This window comes from Zalophus californianus, chromosome 12 (genome assembly GCF_009762305.2).
Source record: "Zalophus californianus isolate mZalCal1 chromosome 12, mZalCal1.pri.v2, whole genome shotgun sequence".
Taxonomy (NCBI): domain Eukaryota; kingdom Metazoa; phylum Chordata; class Mammalia; order Carnivora; family Otariidae; genus Zalophus; species Zalophus californianus.
Genome location: NC_045606.1, coordinates 20,201,560 through 20,225,311, shown reverse-complemented (window position 1 = coordinate 20,225,311; position 23,752 = coordinate 20,201,560). Strand labels below are relative to the sequence as shown.

Below are 23,752 nucleotides of genomic sequence, written 5' to 3'. Positions count from 1 at the left end.
TTAAATTACCTTTCCCAGTGCCAACATGAATAAGATAGAGCATTCCAAAAGAGAGAGTCAGAGATCACTATTAAACTAAAGGAAAAGACAACACTGAACATCATTTAATTCAAGGGTCATCTTCTGTGATATCTATGTATGAGATGTTGTACCAACTGTGGGGAGAATCACAAAGAAATAAAAATGTATCCCTGTCCAATCTAATCTAATAGCAAAGGAAAGAAATTACCTTGAATAAGTATACAGTAAAATATAATCAGCATTACAATAGAGTTACAAGCAAAATGTGATCGTACACGTCACTTCTGTTGTTGATATCTTGGAGCTTTATAGAAGAGTTGGCATTTTAAACAGTCCTTAAAGAATGGGTAGGACTTTAATAACTGGAGTTGAGGGGGAAGAAGCATTCTGGGCTAAGGGAAAAGAATGGAGAAAGAGAAAGTCATGGATGGAATGTTTACGGGGTTGTGGGAAGTCCTGCAATTTGTGCCCGATCAGGACATGCACATGGGAGATAAAACAGAAGATGATACACAGCAAGACTGGGAAGACTCTTCAAACCCAAGCCAAAGGGCTGGTCCTCAGAAAGGAGGTCTAAAGTATTCAGGTTTCCTGTGATCAAGGTTGTGCCTTAGGAAGACTAACTAGACGACAATGTCCAGGATAGACTGGAGGAGAAGAAATCACTTAGGAAGCTACTGTAATCATCTTAGCAAAAGGTTCTGGAAGAAAAATGTTCAAGTATGAAAAACTTTCTGAAGGAGAAATGATAGGATTGAATGTCAATCAGCTGGATAGGATTAATCTGATGTTTGCAGCTTGCATAACCCAGAGGATAGGCAGAAAATATATAATTGGTGATGTGGGAGCCACGGGAACCCTTGACCCTGAACTGTATATTATTAAAGGGAAAGGAAAGGTAGTGGTAAATTTTAGAGTATGCAGGTTTTATGGGATGTTGTTGTCTGAGCAGAAGGTTCAGAATAGAAAACCATTCAAGATGCCTTCCAGCTCTCTTTTGCCTGACTGCCTATAAAACAGCTGTTTCTGAACTGCCCTTGGCCTTATTCCACTGGTTTACCTCCATTAAATAAATATTGAGTGAGTGTGTACTGAGTGCCAGGGACTGTTCTAGACAGTTGGGGCAAATCAGTTAACAAAACAGAAAAAAATGCTTGCCTTCAAGGAATTTGCATTTCAGTTAGAAGAGACAGATAATAAATAATACACATAATCAAATAAATGAAGTATATTATATGTTAAAAGTCAAAAATGGTATAAAAAAAAGAGAGAAGACTAAGAAGTATGAGGAGTGGAGATTCTGGGGCAGGGATAGGGGTAGAGTTTACACTGAGATGGAGCAAGTCACAGCCTTTGAACAATGTTAATATCTAAGGATGCTGTTGGAACATCATTCACCCCATTTCCCAGCTTCCTCTTAATGAAAGCATAAGAGAGGGTCATTAAGTTTCTATGGACTCCCTGACTTCCCACCACCATCACTCACCTAACTGATCACATTTCTCTCTTGGCACTAATGGCCAGAAAGCTGAAAGCTAAATTTGTGATTTTCTAAAACATGGATGGAGACTCATGGCATCTTTTTATATTTGTTTCCATCTTACTTTCCAAACATTCGTTTTCTTACTGCCTTGATTTCTTCACATACTTTTATCCAATTGTATATTTTTGTCAGCTAAAATCCAACTCAGATATCTTGAAGTATAAAGATATATGCAAAAATATACTGCTAAAGTTATCTTTTTTTATGATCTTGACCTCTTTTTGACACCAAAATTAGTGGCTTTAATTAAGGTCAAACCTGTTAAAATAATACATTTAAATACTTAGCCTACATCTCATCCCATGAGAGGTATATTTGCCTTCCCTACTGGTCACAGACACTTTGGGTACTTACATGAAATTCACGCAGCCAGTGCCAACAGGTGGAGCGATCCAGACGAAGCTGAGGTTGGTTGTGGGCAGATGACTCACATGAGAGGCCACCACGCTGCACATAAACTGGTTACCAAACTGGTGGTCAGACATGATCCCTGAGAGACAGAAAGGAAGAGAAGTTGTCATAAAAACAACAAAACACGGTCTTTCTTATCATGGCATTAACAATATTTTCTGGACATTTTTCTTGTATGTTAAGATTCATCATATTCTTTGGCCACCCTGTAAGTTATGCAATTTTCCGTGTCCTGTTGTTAGAAGGATATTAATAATTTAAAACATTTTTGTTAAGGGCTAATCTATTAATTTCATTGCTATAGTAGTTGCTTTCCTTTGATTTTGTTGATGGTCTTTGTCCATCACCAAAGACCACCAGGACCATACCTATAGTATAACGAGGTTGGATTTACTGGAAGTGTTTACAGCAAATGAGACCAAATATTATTGGGAACTAGGAAGTATCTCAGTAAGAGGATGTTAGCAAAGGCTTGTTAAACTATTTGGGCTTGTGTTAGGTTATTTTAGAGAGTAGGATGATCAAGCTGTCCTGAGAGTTTCCTGATTTTAGTACTGAAAGTACTGGGACCCCCCAATCCTGCTGGGGAGGTTACAGGGATAGGTGGTTTTTCTTCTGGATTTGGTGCTATCAGAAGTGGGGTCAATTTTATCAGAGAGTACCTTAATAACTTGTATATGGGAGACATGAGGAATGACATAAGCTAAAGTTGTGATCGATAAAAGCCATGTTAGCATGCAGAGGGGGATCGTCATTTTTGTGATTTGCACCATGTTCTTGCTTTTGTCTGTGTTCAGGCATGATTACAAAGTGGCCTTGGTTTTGGCTCAAGCCATCAGCTTCAAGGTGGCCTTGTCTGATGTTGATCTTCTATAAAACTGTTTATATTCCACATGAGAATACCATAGCCTAGCTGTAAGTGCCAGGTCAGCTCCCAGCTGAGCTATCCGGAGATGCTTTTTTTATTTTTTAAGAAGATGATTCTCTTAGGTTGACCTCTGATATAAAATATTAATAAATAACTCAACAATAAGAAAATAACAAATAGGCAAAAGACCTGAAAAGACACCTAACCAAAAAATATACAGAGGGCAAGTAAGTATATGAAAAAGATGTTCAACCTCAGAGATCATTAGAATATTGCAAATTAAAACAACAATGAAATGCCATTTTGCAACTATTACAGCCACAATGCAAAACACTGACAACACCAAATGCTGGTGTGGATGTGGAAAAATAAGCACTCTTATTCATTGCTGGTGAGAATACAAAATGGTACAGCCACTTTGAAAGACAGTTTGGCATTTTCTTACAGAAATAAACATACTCCTACTGTATGATCCAGCAATCATGCTCCATACTATTTACCCAAATGAATTAAAGATTTCTGTCCACACAAAACCCTGCACATGGATGTATATAGCAGTCTTATTCATAAAGCTTGGAAGCAACCAAGATATCCTTCAATAAGTGAATGGAATGGAACTGTGGTCCATCCAAACAATGGAGTATCTATTCAGGACCAAAAGGCCATGAGCTACCAAATTATGACAAGACATGGATAAATAAATGCATTTTACTAAATGAAAGAAGTCAATCTGAAAAGGCTACATACTGTATGATTCCAACCATAGGAAATTCTGGAAAAGGCAAAACTATGGAGACAGTAAAAACATCCCCAGTTGCCAGGGGTTAGGAGGGAGGCAAGGATGAATAGGCAGAACATAAAGGATTTTTTAGGGCAGTGAAACGATTCTGTTTAATACTACAATAGTGGACACATGTCATTATATATTTGTTAAAACACACAGAATGTACAACATTAAGAGTGAATCCTAATGTAAACTAGGGACTTTGAGTGATAATGATGTGTCAGGATAGGTTACTCTGTTGTAACAAATGTATCACTGTAATGCAGGAGGCAGACAACAGTGGGGAGTTGTGGGGGGAGGTGGGGGCATATGGGGAATGTCTGTACTTTCCATTCAGTTTTGCTGTGACCTAAAAGTGCTCTAAAAACAAAGTTTATTAATAACAATATTAATAAAAACATTGTCAGGAATGAGCAATTAAATAAAAAATTCACTTCCTGGCTTTGTGAACTTAGGCAAATGACTTACTCTGAGACCCTTGTCTTTAAAGTGGAAATACCACTTGTCTATAAAGTGGAAATACCAAAGTTATTGTGAGAATTAAATGATCCAATACATATGAGTACAGTCCCCCCCCCATGTTTGGATAGGTGCCCTTTCTACATGTCATCATTAACAGTTCATACATGCTTCATCATAGCACTTGACCTGTGAGGGACTAGGTCTTTAATTTTTATATTCCAAGCAACTATCACAATGCCTGACACATCACAGATACTCAAGAAATGTTTTTATGAATCAATACAAGAATGATTTAACTAAAAAAATTAAAAGCAATAGGAAAGGTATCACATATGTTACATTACCCAGTGAAACAGAATCTTCTAGAATAAAAGAATAGGTCATACTGGACAAAGAAAGAGAAAGACAGGTCTGTATTTTGACATAGCTTAACAATGCCCTTTTTCTCATCCAAGTTTTTATTTTTTTAAGCTACGTCTTGAGACAAAACTCATCAAGCCAGAGAAACCACAAGGTTAGGGAGGAGAAGAGACGACCCAGGAAATCACAAAGTGCTGCAGGAGACTCACAAGCCATGACTCAGGATTTGCCACTCTGCTCTGGTTGGGCATAAAGCAGAAATCCTGTGTGTGTATGTGGAAAATGACACATCTGCAGGAGTCAGCCTGACCAAAAAGGAAAACAAAAGTTCCAGCCACTATCATGTGGGAAGGGAAATGAATCAAACAAAATAAAGCTTCAGGATTTCTCAGCCTTGGTAACAGGATTCACATTCAAGTATCTCCTGATTCTTCAAAACCCCTCCTAGAAAGTGAGTCAATGTCTGGGTTGCATATTATTTCACAATATTTTATATATATAAAAAAAGCTATATTGTTGTAATTATGACATGCCCCACTCTGGGTAAATTTGCCACAGAACAACATTCTTGCAATCCAACCATCTGCCACGGTAGTTGCCAACAAGGCTGCACAGGGGCATCATCTGAAGAGATGTGATAAATACTGATTCCTAGAGATTCTGAGTTAACTGGTTTGGGATAAAGCCTGGGTACTGGGAGTTTCAGAAGCTCACCAAGCAATGCTAATGTGTAGCCAAGAACATGCATTAAAAATGTGTCTTAGTAAGATGTTGTCCAGGCTTCAGGGCATAGAATAATACCCATATGGTACCAATAGAACAGTTTGGAAGTATCCAGAAGTGTCTTACACAGGGCCCTGACAGTACTGCAAAATATTCAATCCTTTACCCACTACTTCTAGAACCACGTATTCTGAGGGCCTTATTATGTACCTTCAAATACTAGGAGTGCGCAATGGTCTTTGCTTTTTTAACAAAAAGCCCTGGCATATTATACTGCCATCACAGTTTCTTTTTTGTTTTTAATTGAAGTACAATAAACATACACTGTTATATTAGTTTCAGGTATACAATATAATGATTCGATAATTCTATACATTACTCCATGCTCATCACAAGTATACTTTCAATCCCCTTTATTTCACTCATTGCCCCACCCACCTGCCCTCTGGCAACCACCAATTTGTCCTCTGTATTTAAGAATCTGGTTTTTCCCTCTCTTTTTTTGTTTGTTTGTCTGTTTTCTTTCTTAAATTCCATATATGAGAGGAATCATATGGTAATTGTCTTTGTCTGACTTATTTCACTTAACATTATAACCTCTAAGTCCATCCATACTGTTGCAAGTTGTAAGATCTCATTCTTTTTTTGCCGCTAACATTCTATCACATATATACGATATACAATATACAGCTTCTTTACCCATTCATCATCTTTGGATGGACATTTGAGTTGCTTCCATATCTTGGTTGCCACATTTTAATTGGCATTTTCTTTGAAAATATCTAAAAGTTGGCCAGAGTTGCAACTATTAGTCATCTATTCATCTTAGTATCAACAAGCAGAAAACAACAGTATTTACAGAATACCTAGTTTGGCTCAAACATTCTGTTCGGCCCTGTGGAGGTGCACAGAAAAAACGTAGGACATGGTCCCTACCCGAAATAACGTGAGCTGGAAAGAGAAAACTGGAGCAAACTGACATTCTAAATAAAACACCTAGAAAATAAGTTAAGTGTTAAATGAAGTTGTATTTGTGAAAAATTATTAAATAGGAGAAGAGTCATTAATAGAAACAATTATAATAATGGTTATAGTAATACTTAATTGAGCACTTACTATGGCCTGGTGCTATTGTAAGCATTTCATGAATATTAACTTATTTGAGGCTCTTAACAACCCTGTGAGGAAGGAGCTGTTAGTTTCTCCACTTTACCTGTGAGGACCCTGAGGTGATGGAGATAAAAGAACGTGTTCCTGGTCATAGAGAAAGTGGAGAGTGTAGCCTGGATTCAAACCAGTGCCCTTGCTATCCAGTCAGAAATGGCGCTATTGAAGAGGGAGGCTGGAGCTGACTCTTGAGAGAAAAGCCAAGATTTCCCACATTTGTTTCTATTTACATGAGGCAGGAGAGTATAATCAACAGACTGTCCCCTCGCTCTGCCACACACAGCTGAATGACCTTGTCATAGTGCCCCTTCTCAAGCTTCAGCTCTGACATCTGTAAACTGCTGGTCCATGATCACTAAGACCCCCTTCAGTTCCAAAGCTCTCTGAGTACAATCTAAATCAATAAAAGAAAGATGGAAGGACATCTCACAAAGGCAGACATAATGAGCAGAGGTGCAAATATAAAATGAGAATGAGAACAGTCAGGCTCAGCTTCCAGTGTTCTATGAAACACAGTTTACTGCCTCCGCCACAATGATCTTCTTAATGGCTTGTGTCATGAAAGACATATAATATCCATCTAATTAATGTAGGTGATTTGGGAACCTATTCTTGGGACAACTGAAATTTGAATTTGATAATGAATTTAAATTTATGATGGTGCTTTCCCTGCTGCGTGCTTGATAATAGGATACATATTGAGTTTTTAATATTACTATTTTTTTTAATTTTTATTTATTTGACAGAGAGAGAGACAGCGAGAGAGGGAACACAAGCAGGGGGAGTGGGAGAGGGAGAAGCAGGCTTCCCGCGGAGCAGGGAGCCCGATGCGGGGCTCGATCCCAGGACCCTGGGATCATGACCTGAGCCGAAGGCAGACGCTTAATGACTGAGCCACCCAGGCGCCCCTAGTTTTTAATATTACTTGGAAAGGGGAAAATCGGATAATAGAATTTAATTACATGTATCTCAAGGCAATATATACTTATTATATGTATATGTGTGTACCATAGTAATTAAATAAAGATTTTATTTTCATTGTTGTGGTTATGTGTAAACTCTCGTACAAAAGTGTTCATGTGGAACTTCTTCCTCAACGAAAAAAGCTATACTTTTCCAAGTATATTATGGACTATGAAAGAAAATAAGCATTTCAAGAAGTATGGCTCTCCTGATCTAACTTTGGGCAAATAAAGTCTAATTTCAAACTCTGAAGTGCTACAAGATGGATAACTTGTCTAGCAAGAGTTTAAAGCATCCATGTTATAAACATATTTTCCTTTTGAATATTGTGTATATATACCTGAAAAATAGAATATTCACCATCTATCTATAATTTCTATATTAGAAAGAATCAATATTACTCTTTGACATAGTATGGGTGTTTTAAATTCATTAAGTCATTCAAACCACTGGATATCTAGTTTAAAAATATCAATATTTGTCTTCTTAATGATCTCTGCGGTTAAAGGATATAAATCTGTACCAGAGTTTCCTTTATCCACATTATAATTCTGCAAGATTAGGCTCATGGTATCTTTAATTGTTCTAAAGTTGCTTCCATGATTCCTTTTAAGACAGTGATACACATTTCTTTGCCTTCTGGGATGCCATTTTCCTTGACAAGTCTTCAGTTATTTTAAGTTTGTGACTAAACCTTGTATGAACTCTATTTTCCCACAGGAATACTTTTCTATGCTTTTAATGTGCGCACCTTGGATCTTCAGAACTGTAACTAAAATTTCTATAATTTCCCCTATCTCTAAAACAAAATGCACATATTCTCATAAAAATGTAGGCCATTCACTTCCAAGAAGCACACTGAAAACTTTATTACCCAAAATAACCAATGTAGTGGGAAAGTTACACATTCATCTTGGGTTTATTCTATATTTTGTAGATTAAAGATGTGGACTACTCAAATCTGTTTAGTGTGTGATTTGCCATGGTTAGTGTGAAAGTGGGTAGAAACTTGCCCTAGTTTATTTTTCATGTATTTCAAGCACTAAGATATCTGTGGATGAGATATTGCCAAAGAAAGGGCAAATACCTTAGTATCACAGATTTTTGTTTGTGAAAAATGTAGCCTTCATATATAAAAATGATGAAACGTTAAAAGAAATACTATTTTATCGTTTCAAACACTTTCAGAAAGTATAGTAGAATGTTTTATCAGGAAGTTTTAGTAATCTATTAACTTATGTCTACATAAAAAGCAGAAGATAAGACAAATATTTAAGGTGATTTCTAATTCCTTGTATTTTTATCATTTGCTCTTTCCTTAAAAGGGGGGATGGGTTAGCCCAGTGATAGGTATTAAGGAGGGCATGTACTGCATGGAGTACTGGGTGTTGTACGAAAACAATGAATTGTGGATCACTGCATCAAAAACTGGTGATGTATTGTATGGTGACTAGCATAACATAATAAAACAAAATTAAAAAAAAAAGGGATATCTAAAGGCTTCCATCACTTAATAAAAAATAGACCCGGGCGCCTGGGTGGCTCAGTTGGTTAAGCGACTGCCTTCGGCTCAGGTCACGATCCTGGAATCCCAGGATCGAGTCCCGCATCGGGCTCCCTGCTCAGCGGGGAGTCTGCTTCTCCCTCTGACCTTCTCTCCTCTCATGCTCTCTCTCTACCATTCTCTCTCTCTCTCAATAAATAAATAAAAAAAAAATCTTTAAAAAAAAATAGACGCTTCTGCAAATCTGGTTTGGAAAGTTAGTGTTATATTGTAAGTGAACAGGGAAAATGAATTATACAGTTCCTCTTAGTCATTTTTTAAATTTTTTCATTTGATTTAAATACGAATAAATGTTTACTTACAAAACCTGACTTGTCTTTTATTTGCCTTCTTCGCTAGGTCAATGTACTCAAACATTTCAACAAAGCTAAACACGATTTTACAGGCTGAAAAGTAATCACAGAACTTTCTGAAAACATCCTTATTGCAGCTTATCTGTAAAGCACCAGCCTGATGAAAATGGATATGAAAAGAACAGCTCTGAAGTATTGCTACTAGATAACGAATAGTTCGTGCACACATGCTCGCATATATACACTGGGTATGTGTAATTTTTAAAACATTGATTTAAAGGCATTTGGTTTCAGGTTTAAGTCTAGAAGCAAAAAAGCACTAAAACCTTTTAAGATCATTCTGAAATTGTATGTCTATGGGCATAAGTTAGAAAACATATGAGGATTCATGCTATTTCCACCCCTCTTGTCAGTTACCCAAAAAGATGCTCTTCCTAGTCAACCCGATTCTTTCCTCACTCATTGCCGTTACAAAGATGAGAATTACTGCTGTTGCCCTCCCTCTCTGGTCTTCTCCCAGCTCTGCCATTTACCAAATGTCTTCTCTGTGCCCGGGGTTTTAGCCCTATTATTGCCTTACTAGTACTGGAGGGACAGTAGTCTGGAAGGGTTGAGAGCACAGACCCTGGAGCCAGTCTGCCTGGGTTCAGATCCTTGTTCCACCACCAAGGAGCTATGGAATCTTGGGCAGGTTACTCAAAAACTCTGTTCCTCAGTTTCCTCTCCAGGAAAATGGAGATGATAGTAATAGGGTGGTCACGAAGACTAAATGAGTATATAGCACATAGTTAGCACTATATGTGTTAAATATTATCATTCCCATTTTGGAGTCCAAGGAGAATTAAGTGACTTACAAGGATAACAGAGCTAGTGAATGACACTTGATCACATCTTCTATCTTACACTGTGCACTGGCTTCTTCCTTACCTGTATCCTTACGTGGAAGTACCTCAATTCTGGGACCAACCCCTGTCCTGATCCAAAGGAAATCCTGTCCAAATTCAGTGATGGAGAGCAAACCAGCTGAGAGTAAGCAGGAAGAGTACCCCTTCTCTAGACACAAGCTTAGGTGCTCCTCCATCAACCCCATCCAAACACCTTAATTTCTCATCAGATAGTTATTGGATACTCTTTGTCCTCTTGGTAGGCACATCTCTGAATGAGATACGGATGTGAGTGAGACATCTTTAGGTCAAAAGCGCTCCCCTAAAGGTCAAAAGCACTCCCCTAAAGGGCAAAGCCATTCAGTTACCCTTAGGTCTATGTGGTCACTGAGTTTGACAGAGCAGCAACTTTTGCAAAGAGCTATGTAAAAGTTTGCACTAACTGAAGCTCTCTGATCCACTGGTTCAAAGTATACCTCTGCTGCCCTCCTCCTAACACTGCATACCACCTCCCCTCCCCCACTAACCACTGCTTGCTGGCAGGTAATCATTACTACTGTCTGCAGCTAGCCTTTCCAAACTGACTGCACCACACTGGTTACCTGTCCAGAACTCTATTTTGCCTCCCTACCTGGTGCCTGCTCCTTTGACTTGTCCTGGTGTACGTTGGATTCACACTACAATTTCCAGGCTGGAAGTCAGATTTTACACATTTGCAGGCAAGAAAAACCCAAAGAGGAAAAGGCTTCAGAGATATAAACCCAAGCCAATGTAGGAGGCTGGAAAGAGCCTCAGCAAGCCTTTCTTTACAAAACAAAACATCCTGCATAACTGAAACCTGATACCAATCGAAGAGCAACTCTCCACTTCCCCTTTGCCCCCATTGGCAACCACCATTCTATTCTCTGGCAACCACCATTCTATTCTCTGCTTCCATGAGTTTGACTATTTTATTTATTTATTTTTAAAGATTTTATCCATTTATTTGACAGAGAGAGACACAGCGAGAGAGGGAACACAAGCAGGGGGAGAGGGAGAAGCAGGCTTCCCATGGAGCAGGGAGCCCAATGCGGGGCTCAATCCCAGGACCCTGGGATCATGACCTGAGCCGAAGGCAGCCGCCCAACCAACTGAGCCACTCAGGCAACCCGAGTTTGACTATTTTAGATATCACATATAAATAGAATCATGCAGGATTTGTCCTTCTGTAACTGGTTTATTTCACTTGGCATAATTGTGGTCTAGGTTCATCCATGTTGTCACATATGGTACATTCCATTGTAAGTATATACCATACTCTTTATCCATTAATCCATTGATGGACATTGAGGTTGCTTCCATACCTTGGCTATTGTGAACAGTGCTGCATGAAAATGCAGATATCTCTTCAAGATTCTGATTTCAATTCTTCTGGGTATCTACTTATAAGTGGAATTGCTAGATCATAGGTTGTTTCTATTTTATATAAAATACAATATCACTGAAGCCCTGGGTAACTACTGATACTCTCAGTTGCAAACCACAGAATACAATCTAGCTAATTAAAGGAATTTTGAGTGAGATGAGGCAGCTTCCCTGGGAGATATACAGAAATAAACCTAGATGCTGCAGAGCAAGGAGTGAAGTCCACAGGACCGGTCCAACATAAAATAATAGCTGACACCACCCACTCCTTGACATCAACCATATCTGGACTAAAATAACAGAACATTCACCTTGGCTATTCCAAAAAAAAAAAAAAAAAAAAAAATGAGAACTTTCCATGACTGCACCTGATTGAATATGGATAAACCCATGTTCAGCCCCCAGCTCATAAGGTAGTTTTCTGTATCCAAGTCCCACGAGGGCTGGTCTAGATGATAGGAGGAAACTAAGTTACATGCCTTCATCCCTAGAAAGGAAGTGTGGTAATTCTGTTTTGGAATGGTGGTACTCACAATGTGGGAAGCTTTATGAAAATGTTGGATAACCAGAGATGGTGTATGTCTACTACAGAGAGCAAGTTCAGACTCTATGAAGTTCTGATTTTTCTGATCCCAAAATAGCTAAAATAACTGAGAGCTTTAAACAACCATGATTTTTAGGACTATGTCCACGAACCTGTACATTGACTTCCTTATTCCTTATCTTGAGGAAAGATATTGTTTACACCAGTGAATCTATTTGATAGAAAGGAACAAAGGCTCCCCGTGCCCTTCCTGGAAGCCTAACAGATTTCCCAGGGAGTCACATCAGAACACATAATGTGCCTCTGCTTTCTGACTCCAGATGGTATAAATCTGCAACAAATGGCAGACATCCTTTTAACAATCAGAGTTCCTGCTAAAAGAAGAATGAGTTAGCATATTTATTATATCAGTTAAAGAACACTATCTATCTAGTCTTGGAGTTATTACTGACCTCTCCCCCACCCCAATCAATCAGGAAGTCCTTCTGATGTTACCTTAAAATTTTCTCAACTCTGCCCCCTCTTGCCTAACCTTCCTACTATGGCCTTATTTCAGGCTTTCATTATCTCTTTTTTGACCAGTACCAACACCTCCCTAATTGGTCTTTTTTAGTTCAGTTTTGCTCCCTCAGGCTAATTCTCAATACATATATCTTTCTAAAATGCAAATCTGATTTTATCATTCCACTGATTTAAATCCTTCAATGGCAATCCACACTTATAGAAGTAAGCCTAAGTTCGTCAACATGACATTCTCTCCCCCCTATTTCTCTGCACTCACTTATCATGACCCTTATTTGAAGTAAGCCTAAGTTCGTCAACATGACATTCTCTCCCCCCTATTTCTCTGCACTCACTTATCATGACCCTTATTTGAAGTAAGCCTAAGTTCCTCAACATGACATTCTCTCCCCCCTATTTCTCTGCACTTATTTATCATGACCCTTATTCAAACTTCCCACTCCATCAGGACCAAACTGTATACAGCTATATGCACACACCTCTAGTTTCATTCTTGTTCTCTCTGCCTAGACTGGAGGTCAGCAACCTATTGGCCCATGGGTCAAATCTGGGCCATGGCCTGTGTATGTATTACCACTGAGCTAAGAATGAGCGTTTATATTTTTAAAAAGTTGTAAAACAAAAAGAAAAATATGCAATAGAGACTTACTATTATGACCTAAAAAGCCTAAAATATTTACTATCTGGCCACTTACAGAAAAAGTTTGCTGACCCCTGGCCTAAGTACCCTTTCTTCCTCTCACTTGGCTAAACCCTTACTCATCACTTAATACACATATGCGATCATAAATCATCACCTCCATGAAATTTTCCTGTACAGCTTATTCCTGTATCCCAGGTTAACATTAGGAACAGCTCCTGCTCTTATAATACCCAGAGAATAGTTCTGTTATTGAACCTACTCATTGCTTTACAGAGAGTTATCTGTCTTCCTCATTAGACTGTTAATTATGTGTTACGAATTTTTTATTCACCAAATCTATGACAGGCACATAACAGATGTTTATGGAATGAAATACTGCTGAATAAAGGCGTTTCTATTGACATTATGTGTTAATAGTCATTTAAATGACAGGAGCTCTCCGTGGTACTGAAGAGACTTCCTCCAGCTCCTTCCCAGAACCTGATGTTTTGTGTTTCTCAATTACCTTCACCAGCCTCTATAATGACTTCATGACTTTTCCTGCCACTTTCCAATCTACTTCCAGTAGAATACAAACTCTTGCCCAACTCTCTTCTTCTCCAGTTAACTAGACATACCTTTTAGCCAAGGCATTTATTATTTACCAAATAGTCATAGGCTCCCCCACATTTGTAGCCTCTCTGTAGTTCAAAAGGGCTGTGTGAATAATTTTGACCAATGGGATACAAGCAGAAATGAAGTATACTATTTCCTAGTTGAAGAACAGAATAGAGTGAGTTCTCTAGGTTCCTGTATTCCCTTGCCTTGATGGCAAAAGAAGCCACACACTGAGATAGCATAGTCACAATATGGAAATACCTTAGATTGCTGAGTCCCTGCCTGGAGTGCAACTACCCTAAAGAGACTCTTAATTCAACAGTCTTATATAAAGCTGTTGAATTAAGCTGCAATTTGGGGGTTAATTTCTTCCCACAGCAAAACTGAATTTCCCTGATTAATACATCCTTTTAATATAATAACTCTTATCACAGTTCATTTACTTCTATTTCCTTTACTAGATTATAAATTTCTTAAGAGAAGTGATTTGATCCTATTGATTTTCACAGCATCGCTCAATAATTGTTTGCTAAATGGATGAACAGACTTCAAAGTCGGCTTTCCTCTTCCCCATGACATTTCCTACTCTCAAAAAGAACAACAATCTGTTTATTTTACAGCAAAGGAAAACTGTGATGAGTGTGAAATTTCCTCATATGTGAAATATGGAAAACAATAGTAACCCCCAAAACAACAACAACAAACACAAAAAACAATAGTACCTGCACCACTGGGTTACACAGTTAATGTATGTAAAGTGCCTAGAACTATGCCCAGCATAAAATAAATATATACATAAATGTTGGCTATTACAACATCACTAACACTTCTTTTTAGGATCCCTAAATTTCTATCCATGGCCCCAGTGACTTACAAAATCAATGATTTTTTTTTTCTGGTAAAGGCACTGCATTCAATAACTCTTCATTTTCTTATAAAATTAATAAATTTAAAAATGTTAAATCACATATAATACAAAAAATACAGTTTAAACGTATAATATAATTATTGCAAGCAGTTTATCTATATCATGATATAAATAGATAAAATATCAATACATTTGAAAACACAAATCACAGGAAAATATGATGTATACTACATTTATTTATTTATTTATGAGTGTGAGCACCTGGGTGGGGATGGCAGAGGCAGAGGGAGAGAGAGAATCTTAAGCAGCCTCCATGCCCAGTGCAGAGCCCAATGTGCAGGGCTCAATCTCAAAACTCTGAGATCATGATTTGAGCTGAAATCAAGAGTTGGATGCTTAACCAACTGAGTGCCCCATCTTCTTACATCTCTCAAATTCTGTTGTCTATGACTTTCTTGAGGTGGCATCATTAGTCACAGTGAACTCTGGTGTCCTTGCATGCAGGGCTCAACCTCATGACCCTGAGATCATGACCTAAGCTGAAATCAAGAGTCAGACACTGAACTGATTGAGTCACCGAGGTGCCCCGAAAGAAATTTAATTTTAGATTTGAAATTATTTTACCTACAGTTTCTAATTGAAAAGACAACCCAAATATTTTTTAAAGAATTCATTTACATATTTCTATAGTTGGGAAGAAAATATTAGAACTTCTATATTTTATCGTCAAATTTATATGTCCTATAATATACAAAGTATGTAAGTACAGGAGTATATGTATTGAACTTATAAATTAAAAGTAAATAAATAGACAAATATTTAATTATACATGTATGCTCAAAAATTTTACTAATAGAACAATTCTACATTTGGTTCAGAGACTTCACCAGGTCAGAGAGGAACGTAAGAGATTAAGAGATTTGGTGTGAAAAAATCATCTCCCTTGTGACTTTCTGAGACAAGAGAACTGTCAAATTTTTATCTTATCCTCCTGTGGTCAGTCAGGAGATAACAACAGTGATGAGAATAAGAAGAGAAAAGGCTTTGATCTGAGTCCATTGTTGTATTCTTCAAGGGAATGAAGGGGAACATGCCAGGAGGAGCCCAGCAGAAGCGCGCAATTGGCAGTATGTTTCTGGGTCTGCTATAGAATTATGATCTAGCATGAGGATGCCAGATTTCTGCCAACAAGCATTAAAGATGCCACGAGGGCTTAATACAATGGAAAACTCATGCAAAGATACTGATAATCAAAAGCAAATTACTCTAAGTATCATAAAAGAAGCCTACATTATTTTGTGAGCCCAAAGAGATAGCAAATGCATCTCCTTAGGACAGAGAATCAGCCATTACAGCAATGTTTGAGACATTGCTGGTTTTGAAAGGGAAATAAAATCCTCTTGGGTTTTTTTGTTTTTTGTTTTTTCAAAAGGAACAGCATTCTCAAAGTGGAAGAGTACTGGTCACACTGAGACAACTAAGAGGAAGTGAGAGTGGCTGGGATACAGTAATACGCACAGCAGGCCCAGGGAGGAAGGAGGGGGAAAGGCAATTGAGGGGGGCCAGGATAGAAAGATGCTGGATACCTCAGTCAAGAATTGGTACTGCTGCAGGCACAATGGGGAGTGATTCCCAGAACTGTTTATACACAGAAAGAAATATAAACATGATAGTGGTGTATAAAATGTATGGATACAAACCAAAGAACATCAAGGACAGTGCCTGGAAAATTAACACAAGAGACCAGGCAAGGCATGAAAAGGGTTGGAATTCCAGTGTTAGGAGAAAGGTTTTTGATTTGAATTCATTGTTTCATGCTTCATATTATGGTGCTAGGGCTGCTATAACAAAGTATCACAAACTGGATGGCTGAAAACAACAGGATATTACTGTCTTACACTTTGGAGACTAGAAGTCCAAAATCAAGGTGTCAGCACGCTAGTTCTTTCTGAAGGCTGTGAGGGAGAATCTGTTCCATGCTTTTCCCCTAGCTTCTGGTAGTCCCAGGCATTCTTTGGCTTATAGGAACATCATTCCAACCTTCCTACCTCACATGGCATTCTCTCTGTGTCTCTGTGTCTTCCCATGCTTGACTTACAAGAACACCAGTCATATTGGATTAGGAACCCACCCTACTCCAGTATGACTTCATCTTCACTTAATTATACGTGCAATGAACCTATTTCCATATAAAGTCACCTTCTGTGGTATTGAGGGTTTAGGACTTCAACATATCTTTTCTGGGGAGAAATTTAACCCACTGTTTTTTTAAGATTTTATTTATTTATTTGAGAGAGAGAGAATGAGAGATAGAGAGCACAAGAGGGAAGAGGGTCAGAGGGAGTAGCAGACTCCCTGCTGAGTAAGGAGCCCGATGCGGGAATCGATCCCAGGACTCCAGGATAATGACCTGAGCCGAAGGCAGTCGCCCAACCAACTGAGCCACCCAGGCGCCCTAACCCACTTATTAACCCATAATGTGCCTCAAGGAAATGAAGAGAATCATGAGGAGCTACAGCGTTCTCACTCAGAAAAACATGTTAGTGATTATGAAAGCATGGATGGTATTCTGTAACTCAGTGTTAGGCAGAAAGGTTATGATTTATTAAAATGCTATCAAAGAAAAGTAACTCATTTTCTAAATATTGATTTATAATTCAAACTTGCCTAAAATACAAAGTATATGGTAACTAATACCACATAAAATCATGGCGGAGTTCATTAGAAGAATGGGCAGCAGGAGGGGGAGAGAGAATTTACAAAACAAAAACACAAAAAACAACTAAATAAATTCACAAAAAGTCCTAGAAAAAATTCTAGCTTTGCATTTAGAAATTGCATGCAGGAGTCCACAAGACTTTTGAAAGTAATATGTACCTTTAAAAAGAGGTAACCCTAAAGTGGCAGGATATAAAATCAATGCACAGAAATCATTGGCACTCCTATACACCAAAAAGACAGAAGAGAGACAAATTAAGGAGTCGATCCCACTTACAATTGCACCCAAAACCATAAGATACCTAAGGAATAAATTTAACCAAAGAGGCAAAGGATCTGTACTCAAAAAACTATAAAATACTCATGAAAGAAATTGAAGAAGACACAAAGAAATGGAAAAACGTTCCATGCTCATGGATTGGAAAAACAAACATTGTGAAGATGTCAATGCTACCTAGAGCAATCTACACATTTGATGCAATCCCCATCAAAATACCATCCACTTTTTTCAAAGAAATGGAACAAATAATGCTAGAATTTGTATGGAACCAGAAGAGACCCCGAATAGCCAGAGGAATCTTGAAAAAGAAATGCAAAGCTGGCGGCATCACAATTCCGGACTTCCAGCTCTATTACAAAGCTGTCATCATCAAGACAGTATGGTACTGGCACAAAAACAGACACATCGATCAATGGAACAGAATAGAGAGCCCAGAAATGGACCCTCAACTCTATGGTCAACTCATCTTCGACAAAGCAGGAAAGAATGTCCAATGGAAAAAAGACAGTCTCTTCAACAAATGGTATTGGGAAAATTGGACAGCCACATGCAGAAGAATGAAACTGGACCATTTCCTTACACCACACACAAAAATAGACTCCAAATGGTTGAAAGACCTAAACGTGAGACAGGAGTCCATCAAAATCCTAAAGGAGACCACAGGCAGCAACCTCTTCGACCTCAGCCACAGCAACTTCTTCCTAGAAACATCGCCAAAGGCAAGGGAAGCAAGGTCAAAAATGAACTATTGGGATTTCATCAAGATAAAAAGCTTTTGCACAGCAAAAGAAACCGTCCACAAAACCAAAAGACAACCGACAGAATGGGAGAAAATATTTGCAAATGACACATCAGATAAAGGGCTAGTCTCCAAAATCTATAAAGAACTTATCAAACTCAACACCCAAAGAACAAATAATCCAATCAAGAAATGGGCAGAAGACATGAACAGACATTTTTCCAAAGAAGACATCCATATGGCCAACAGACACATGAAAAGGTGCTCAACATCGCTCGGCATCAGGGAAATCCAAATCAAAACCTCAATGAGATACCACCTCACACCCGTCAGAATGGCTAAAATTAACAAGTCAGGAAACGACAGATGTTGGCGGGGATGTGGAGAAAGGGGAACCCTCCTACACTGTTGGTGGGAATGCAAGCTGGTGCAACCCCTCTGGAAAACAGTATGGAGGTTTCCCAAACAGTTGAAAATAGAGCTACCATACAATCCAGCAATTGCACTACTGGGTATTTACCCCAAAGATACAAATGTAGGGATCCGAAGGGGTACATGCACCCCGATGTTTAGAGCAGCAATGTCCACAATAGCCAAACTGTGGAAAGAGCCAAAATGTCCATCGACAGATGAATGGATAAAGAAGATGTGGTATATATACACAATGGAATATTATGCAGCCATCAAAAGGAATGAGATCTTGCCACTTGCAACGACGTGGATGGAACTGGAGGGTGTTACGCTGAGTGAAATAAGTCAGAGAAAGACATGTATCATATGACCTCACGGATATGAGGAATTTTTAGCCTCAGGAAACAAACTGAGGGTTGCTGGAGTGGTGGGGGTGTGGGAGGGATGGGGTGGCTGGGTGATAGACATTGGGGAGGGTATGTGTTCTGGTGAGCGCTATGAATTGTGCAAGACTGTTGAATCACAGATCTGTACCTCTGAAACAAATAATGCAATATATGTTAAGGAAAAAAAAAAAGAAGACGATAGCAGGAGGGGAAGATTGAAGGGGAGTAAATCAGAGGGGGAGACGAACCATGAAAGATGATGGACTCTGAAAAACAAACTGAGGGTTCTAGAGGGGAGGGGGGGGAGGGGATGGGTTAGCCTGGTGATTGGTATTAAAGAGGGCACATTCTGCGTGAAACACTGGGTGTTATGCACAAACAATGAATCATGGAACACTACATCAAAAACTAATGATGTAATATATGGTGATTAACATAACAATAAAAAATTTTTAAAAATAAATAAAAAGAGGTAACCCATTGTCACCCATACTTTAACAATGAAAATCACTGGCCAACATAAACCCTGAAAGAACAAATAAACAGTTACAGTAAAATGATCACTAAATTTGTCATCAGAGACCTTCAAAAGGATAAAGCCATCATACTTAACAAAGTTATTAGTAAAAACTATCCTAGTATATTTGCCAACTCAATTAACTACACTACCACACCCCAACATATGTTACTGATAAGAGCCACGCAAAGGTTAAGCTTACATTATAATAATATACCTCCTTATAAAGATGTCACAAGAGGTGACAACAAGATCTCTCTCTAAAGACTGACTGCAAAGCTGGGAAATACCACTAATTAAACTATCGTTGAATGTAGAGTTTACAAAAAAAGTTTTTGAGAAATAAGGAGTACTCCATGAAAGACTGTGATTGCATTTCATGAGACAATGACTGCAAAAAGCCCACCCATACTGTCCAGTTTTTAGAGGAAGTTAAATTGGCATCTTTAAAGCAGATTGTCTTTTCCTTTCCATCCAATGTAGAGGGGTGTAATACAGTCTCACCTGGGTGTATAGGGATTTACAAACACAATTCCAATTACAAGGAACAGGATTTGCACACGTAAGGGCCTGCCCAGAGCGCTATGAATTCACCTTCTAATTTGCAGCGCTGCCCCCAGAGGCTGAGCGCGATTCTGCCCGCATATGGCGAGTGTGTAGATGCCTGTGCCCAGTGCACCAGGTGGGAGGGACGGAGCTCCCAGTCAGGGAGGCTGAGCAGATGATTTATAGCTGACATCTAAGAGCTCCATTGAGAACTGCCAAGCTCTGTACTAAACGCCACCAATCAGGCAAATCCAGTCGTGGCAAACAAGCTTAGCATTAACGGCAGAAATAAAATATGCTAATCAGTCGTTCTACTCCAGGAAAACAAGTCACCAGGGAAGGAAGCTGGGGGAAAAGCCACATCTTTAAGGCTCTGCAGAGGTTTTGGGTTAAATCTCTACATTTATCTCTAGTTAGGACTTCACTGATATTTCTACGTCATTTACAACATCGTAAATGTTTTACACAACTACCCTGTTGAGCAGTCTCTTTGGAAATCTTTGAATCCCCTTCCAGGCTACCAGGAGTTAACTATGGCATTTAGAATACATAGATCATGTCTACTTTACATTTAAATACTCTCTATAGGATGCAACACGGTGTCATAGTTAAGTACAACAGGACTGGCAGAAGGCACACTAAGTTCAAATCCCGCCTCTGCCGTTAAATAGCTGTGTGACCTTGGCCAACTTAAACTCTCTCAGCCTCCACTCCCTCACCTGATATTTAGAATTGTTGGGAGGATTAAATGAGTTAATATAAGCAACACTCTTAGAACAGTACCTGGCACATGGTATTCAATAAATGTTAGCTACTATAATTCAATAGCTGTCTGTTCACCTTTAACATGGTAATTGCATTCCTAATAAATATAACATTATACAATTTGAGTAACCAAACCAAAAACTTCGATGGCTTATAATGGGGGCTGGGAGTAGAGATATTCAGAAATAAGATCTTTTTCAGGGAGGTAATGGAGGGTTTTTTTTAATTTCTGTTTTTAAGTATATAGTTACAAATCCTAAACATCATGAAAAAATACAGTATTTGACTATACTTAAGTTATTCACAGCTTTCTGACCTGCACCAGCACTGCCATTACCGAAACCCCTCCTATACATCCTTATTGCATCACCTTGATTACCCATTGCTTTAACACATAAAACACAAAGACACTCCAACAATGTAGCAATGGTGCTCCAGTAGCTTTTATTCTTTATTATAGCAATGTTACTAATTAATTGATCTTATCATGTCCAACTGGCCTTAGAAATGAATACTACCCCTACAGAAAGAAACCACATACCCTTTATTACACATACTGAAGATCAAGCCCAGGCTTGCCTCCATGACACATAAATAGAACACTAGAGATAGAAGACCTCAATTCTGTATTTCAAGTGTTCATGACTGTGGGCCAGTAGCAATATTTGATCCTTTTAGCTTTAAAACTGGAAGTGTTAAAAACAAACAAACAAAACTGATCATTTGAATGGGTAGACAGAAAAAGGGAAGATGATAGAAATTATCAGATTATCTTTAATGGGAAAACAATGCACGTTTTGTGACCTGTTGTCAGTTCACTGGGAAAAGATTACACATGGAAGAGAAGATATCCCATGGAAGACAATGAGGCCACTTCAGTGTTTTTTTTTTTAAATGTGCACAATGACAACAATTAACATTCCTCAAATCCCCATGAACAAAATGTCAAACCAATGTAAGTAAACCATTAAGCCACATCTACAAAGGCATTAGTACAATTACTTGTTTTATTGGCTTTAGACATGCACGCCAAGCCACAATAAACTGAATTGGGCATATGTTGTTCATTACATAACTATAAATGGAAATTTTTAATATTCCCCAGCTGTTTCTATCAATAGCAGAAGGTAATTAATGATGACAAGACTAAAAAAAAAACCTAAAATAACTTTATACTCAACCCTCAAAACACTTAATATTCATCAAATTATGAAATCTGTGAGGCTTCTTAACACTTCTTAACACTTCTTTACTATATTCCCTAAGGGATCAAGGTATTTAAGTTTTTATTTTAATTATAATGTGCAGCAAGCCAATTATTATATGGAATAAGTCAGTGAATGGGATCACACTGCTTAATGGGTCCTTTGATAGTACTGAGAACTGAATGTTCAGATGCAGGGAAACATGTAATGAGGAAGAACTTGTTGAAGGACTCTCTCAAGTGAGAAGGGGGTCTCATTAGGCTAGAAATAATCATAACTGTGAGAGTTACCATTTACTGATGCTTACTATGTGACTTGCACGTTTTTCCCCCAATAAATCCTCACCACTACCCTGTGAAGTAGCACCGGTATGGTGGAGCTAGCTTATACTAGCTACAGAACACAGATTGTACATGTCTCTTACCATTCCCAACTCAGCAATATCACATCGGTAGCTTGAAATCAGCCACGTGTGAGTATTTACATCATACAAACTGGCAAATGCTACAATCAGGGCTTATATTTTCCCAGAGAGCTGGTTCTTAAACATTTATCAGCACACCACTGAAAATAGGTATGATTATAGAGGAGACAACTGACATTTAATAAGATTAAGTGATTTGATCAAGGTCATTAAATTCAAGCCAGAGATCTTCCTCAAAACAATCTAGTAGAGGGGCACCTGGGTGGCTCAGTCGGTTAAGCGTCTGCCTTTGGCTCAGGTCATGATCCCAAGGTGTTGGGGTGCTGAGATCGAGCCCCCCCGCCCCATCGTTGGGCTCCCTGCTCAGTGGGGAGTCTGTTTCTCCCTTTCCCTCTGCCCCTCCCCACTGCTCATTTGTTCTTTCTCTCTCTGCTCTCTCTCAAATAAATAAAATCTTTAAAAATTTTTAAAAATTTAAAAAACTAATCCAGTAGAGAAAGGGAAAATGGGTGAGGGTATAGCTAAAACAAAATTGCCTGAGTTGATCACTGAAAATGAGTAATAGATGCATGGGTGTTCATTGAGCTATCATGTCAACTTTTATATGTTATTGAAATTTTCCATAACAAATAGTTTAAACACACATACATACACAAACACACACAGATACAAACTATTGACACTTGGATAAACAAATCCATTCAATAGAATAAAAACCCACTGAATCAAAAGTTGAAGAAGCAGGGCTCAGTGATGTCTTTTGATGTTAAAAGTTGACAACCACTGTCCTATACTACTATTTTTTCACAGCAAAAAAACCTAAAACAACACAAATGACCACTAATCGGTGATGATGAATAAACACATTATACACAAGTATTATACAGCTGTAAAAAAGGAATAAGGAAATGCCCATATACTACTCTTGTTTGGCTTCCTAGAAATACTGTTAATTTTTTTTTAAATACTGTATAGGTTTCTATTTACCTAAGAGAGGGAAGAAGATACACAGATATAGATACATACAAAAGCAGAGACATTTCCTAATATTATAAAACAGTGAAAGGTAAACCATAATTTATAAAATGGTTATGTAGAGGGGGAAAATGAAAATAGAGTATAGAGAAACTAGACTTCTTT

The 23,752-nt window shown here is 38.3% G+C and overlaps 1 protein-coding gene across 2 annotated transcripts in view; it reads right to left on the bottom strand.

The window, feature by feature from the left end:
• Nucleotides 1–23,752, bottom strand: part of RELN (reelin) — a 492,672-nt gene that overhangs the window by 352,351 nt on the left and 116,569 nt on the right. For both annotated transcript variants that reach the window (XM_027573967.2, XM_027573968.2), the window contains exon 3: nucleotides 1,919–2,054. In XM_027573967.2, coding sequence (XP_027429768.2) covers nucleotides 1,919–2,054 — 136 coding nt within the window. The remainder of the gene's footprint in view (nucleotides 1–1,918; nucleotides 2,055–23,752) is intronic.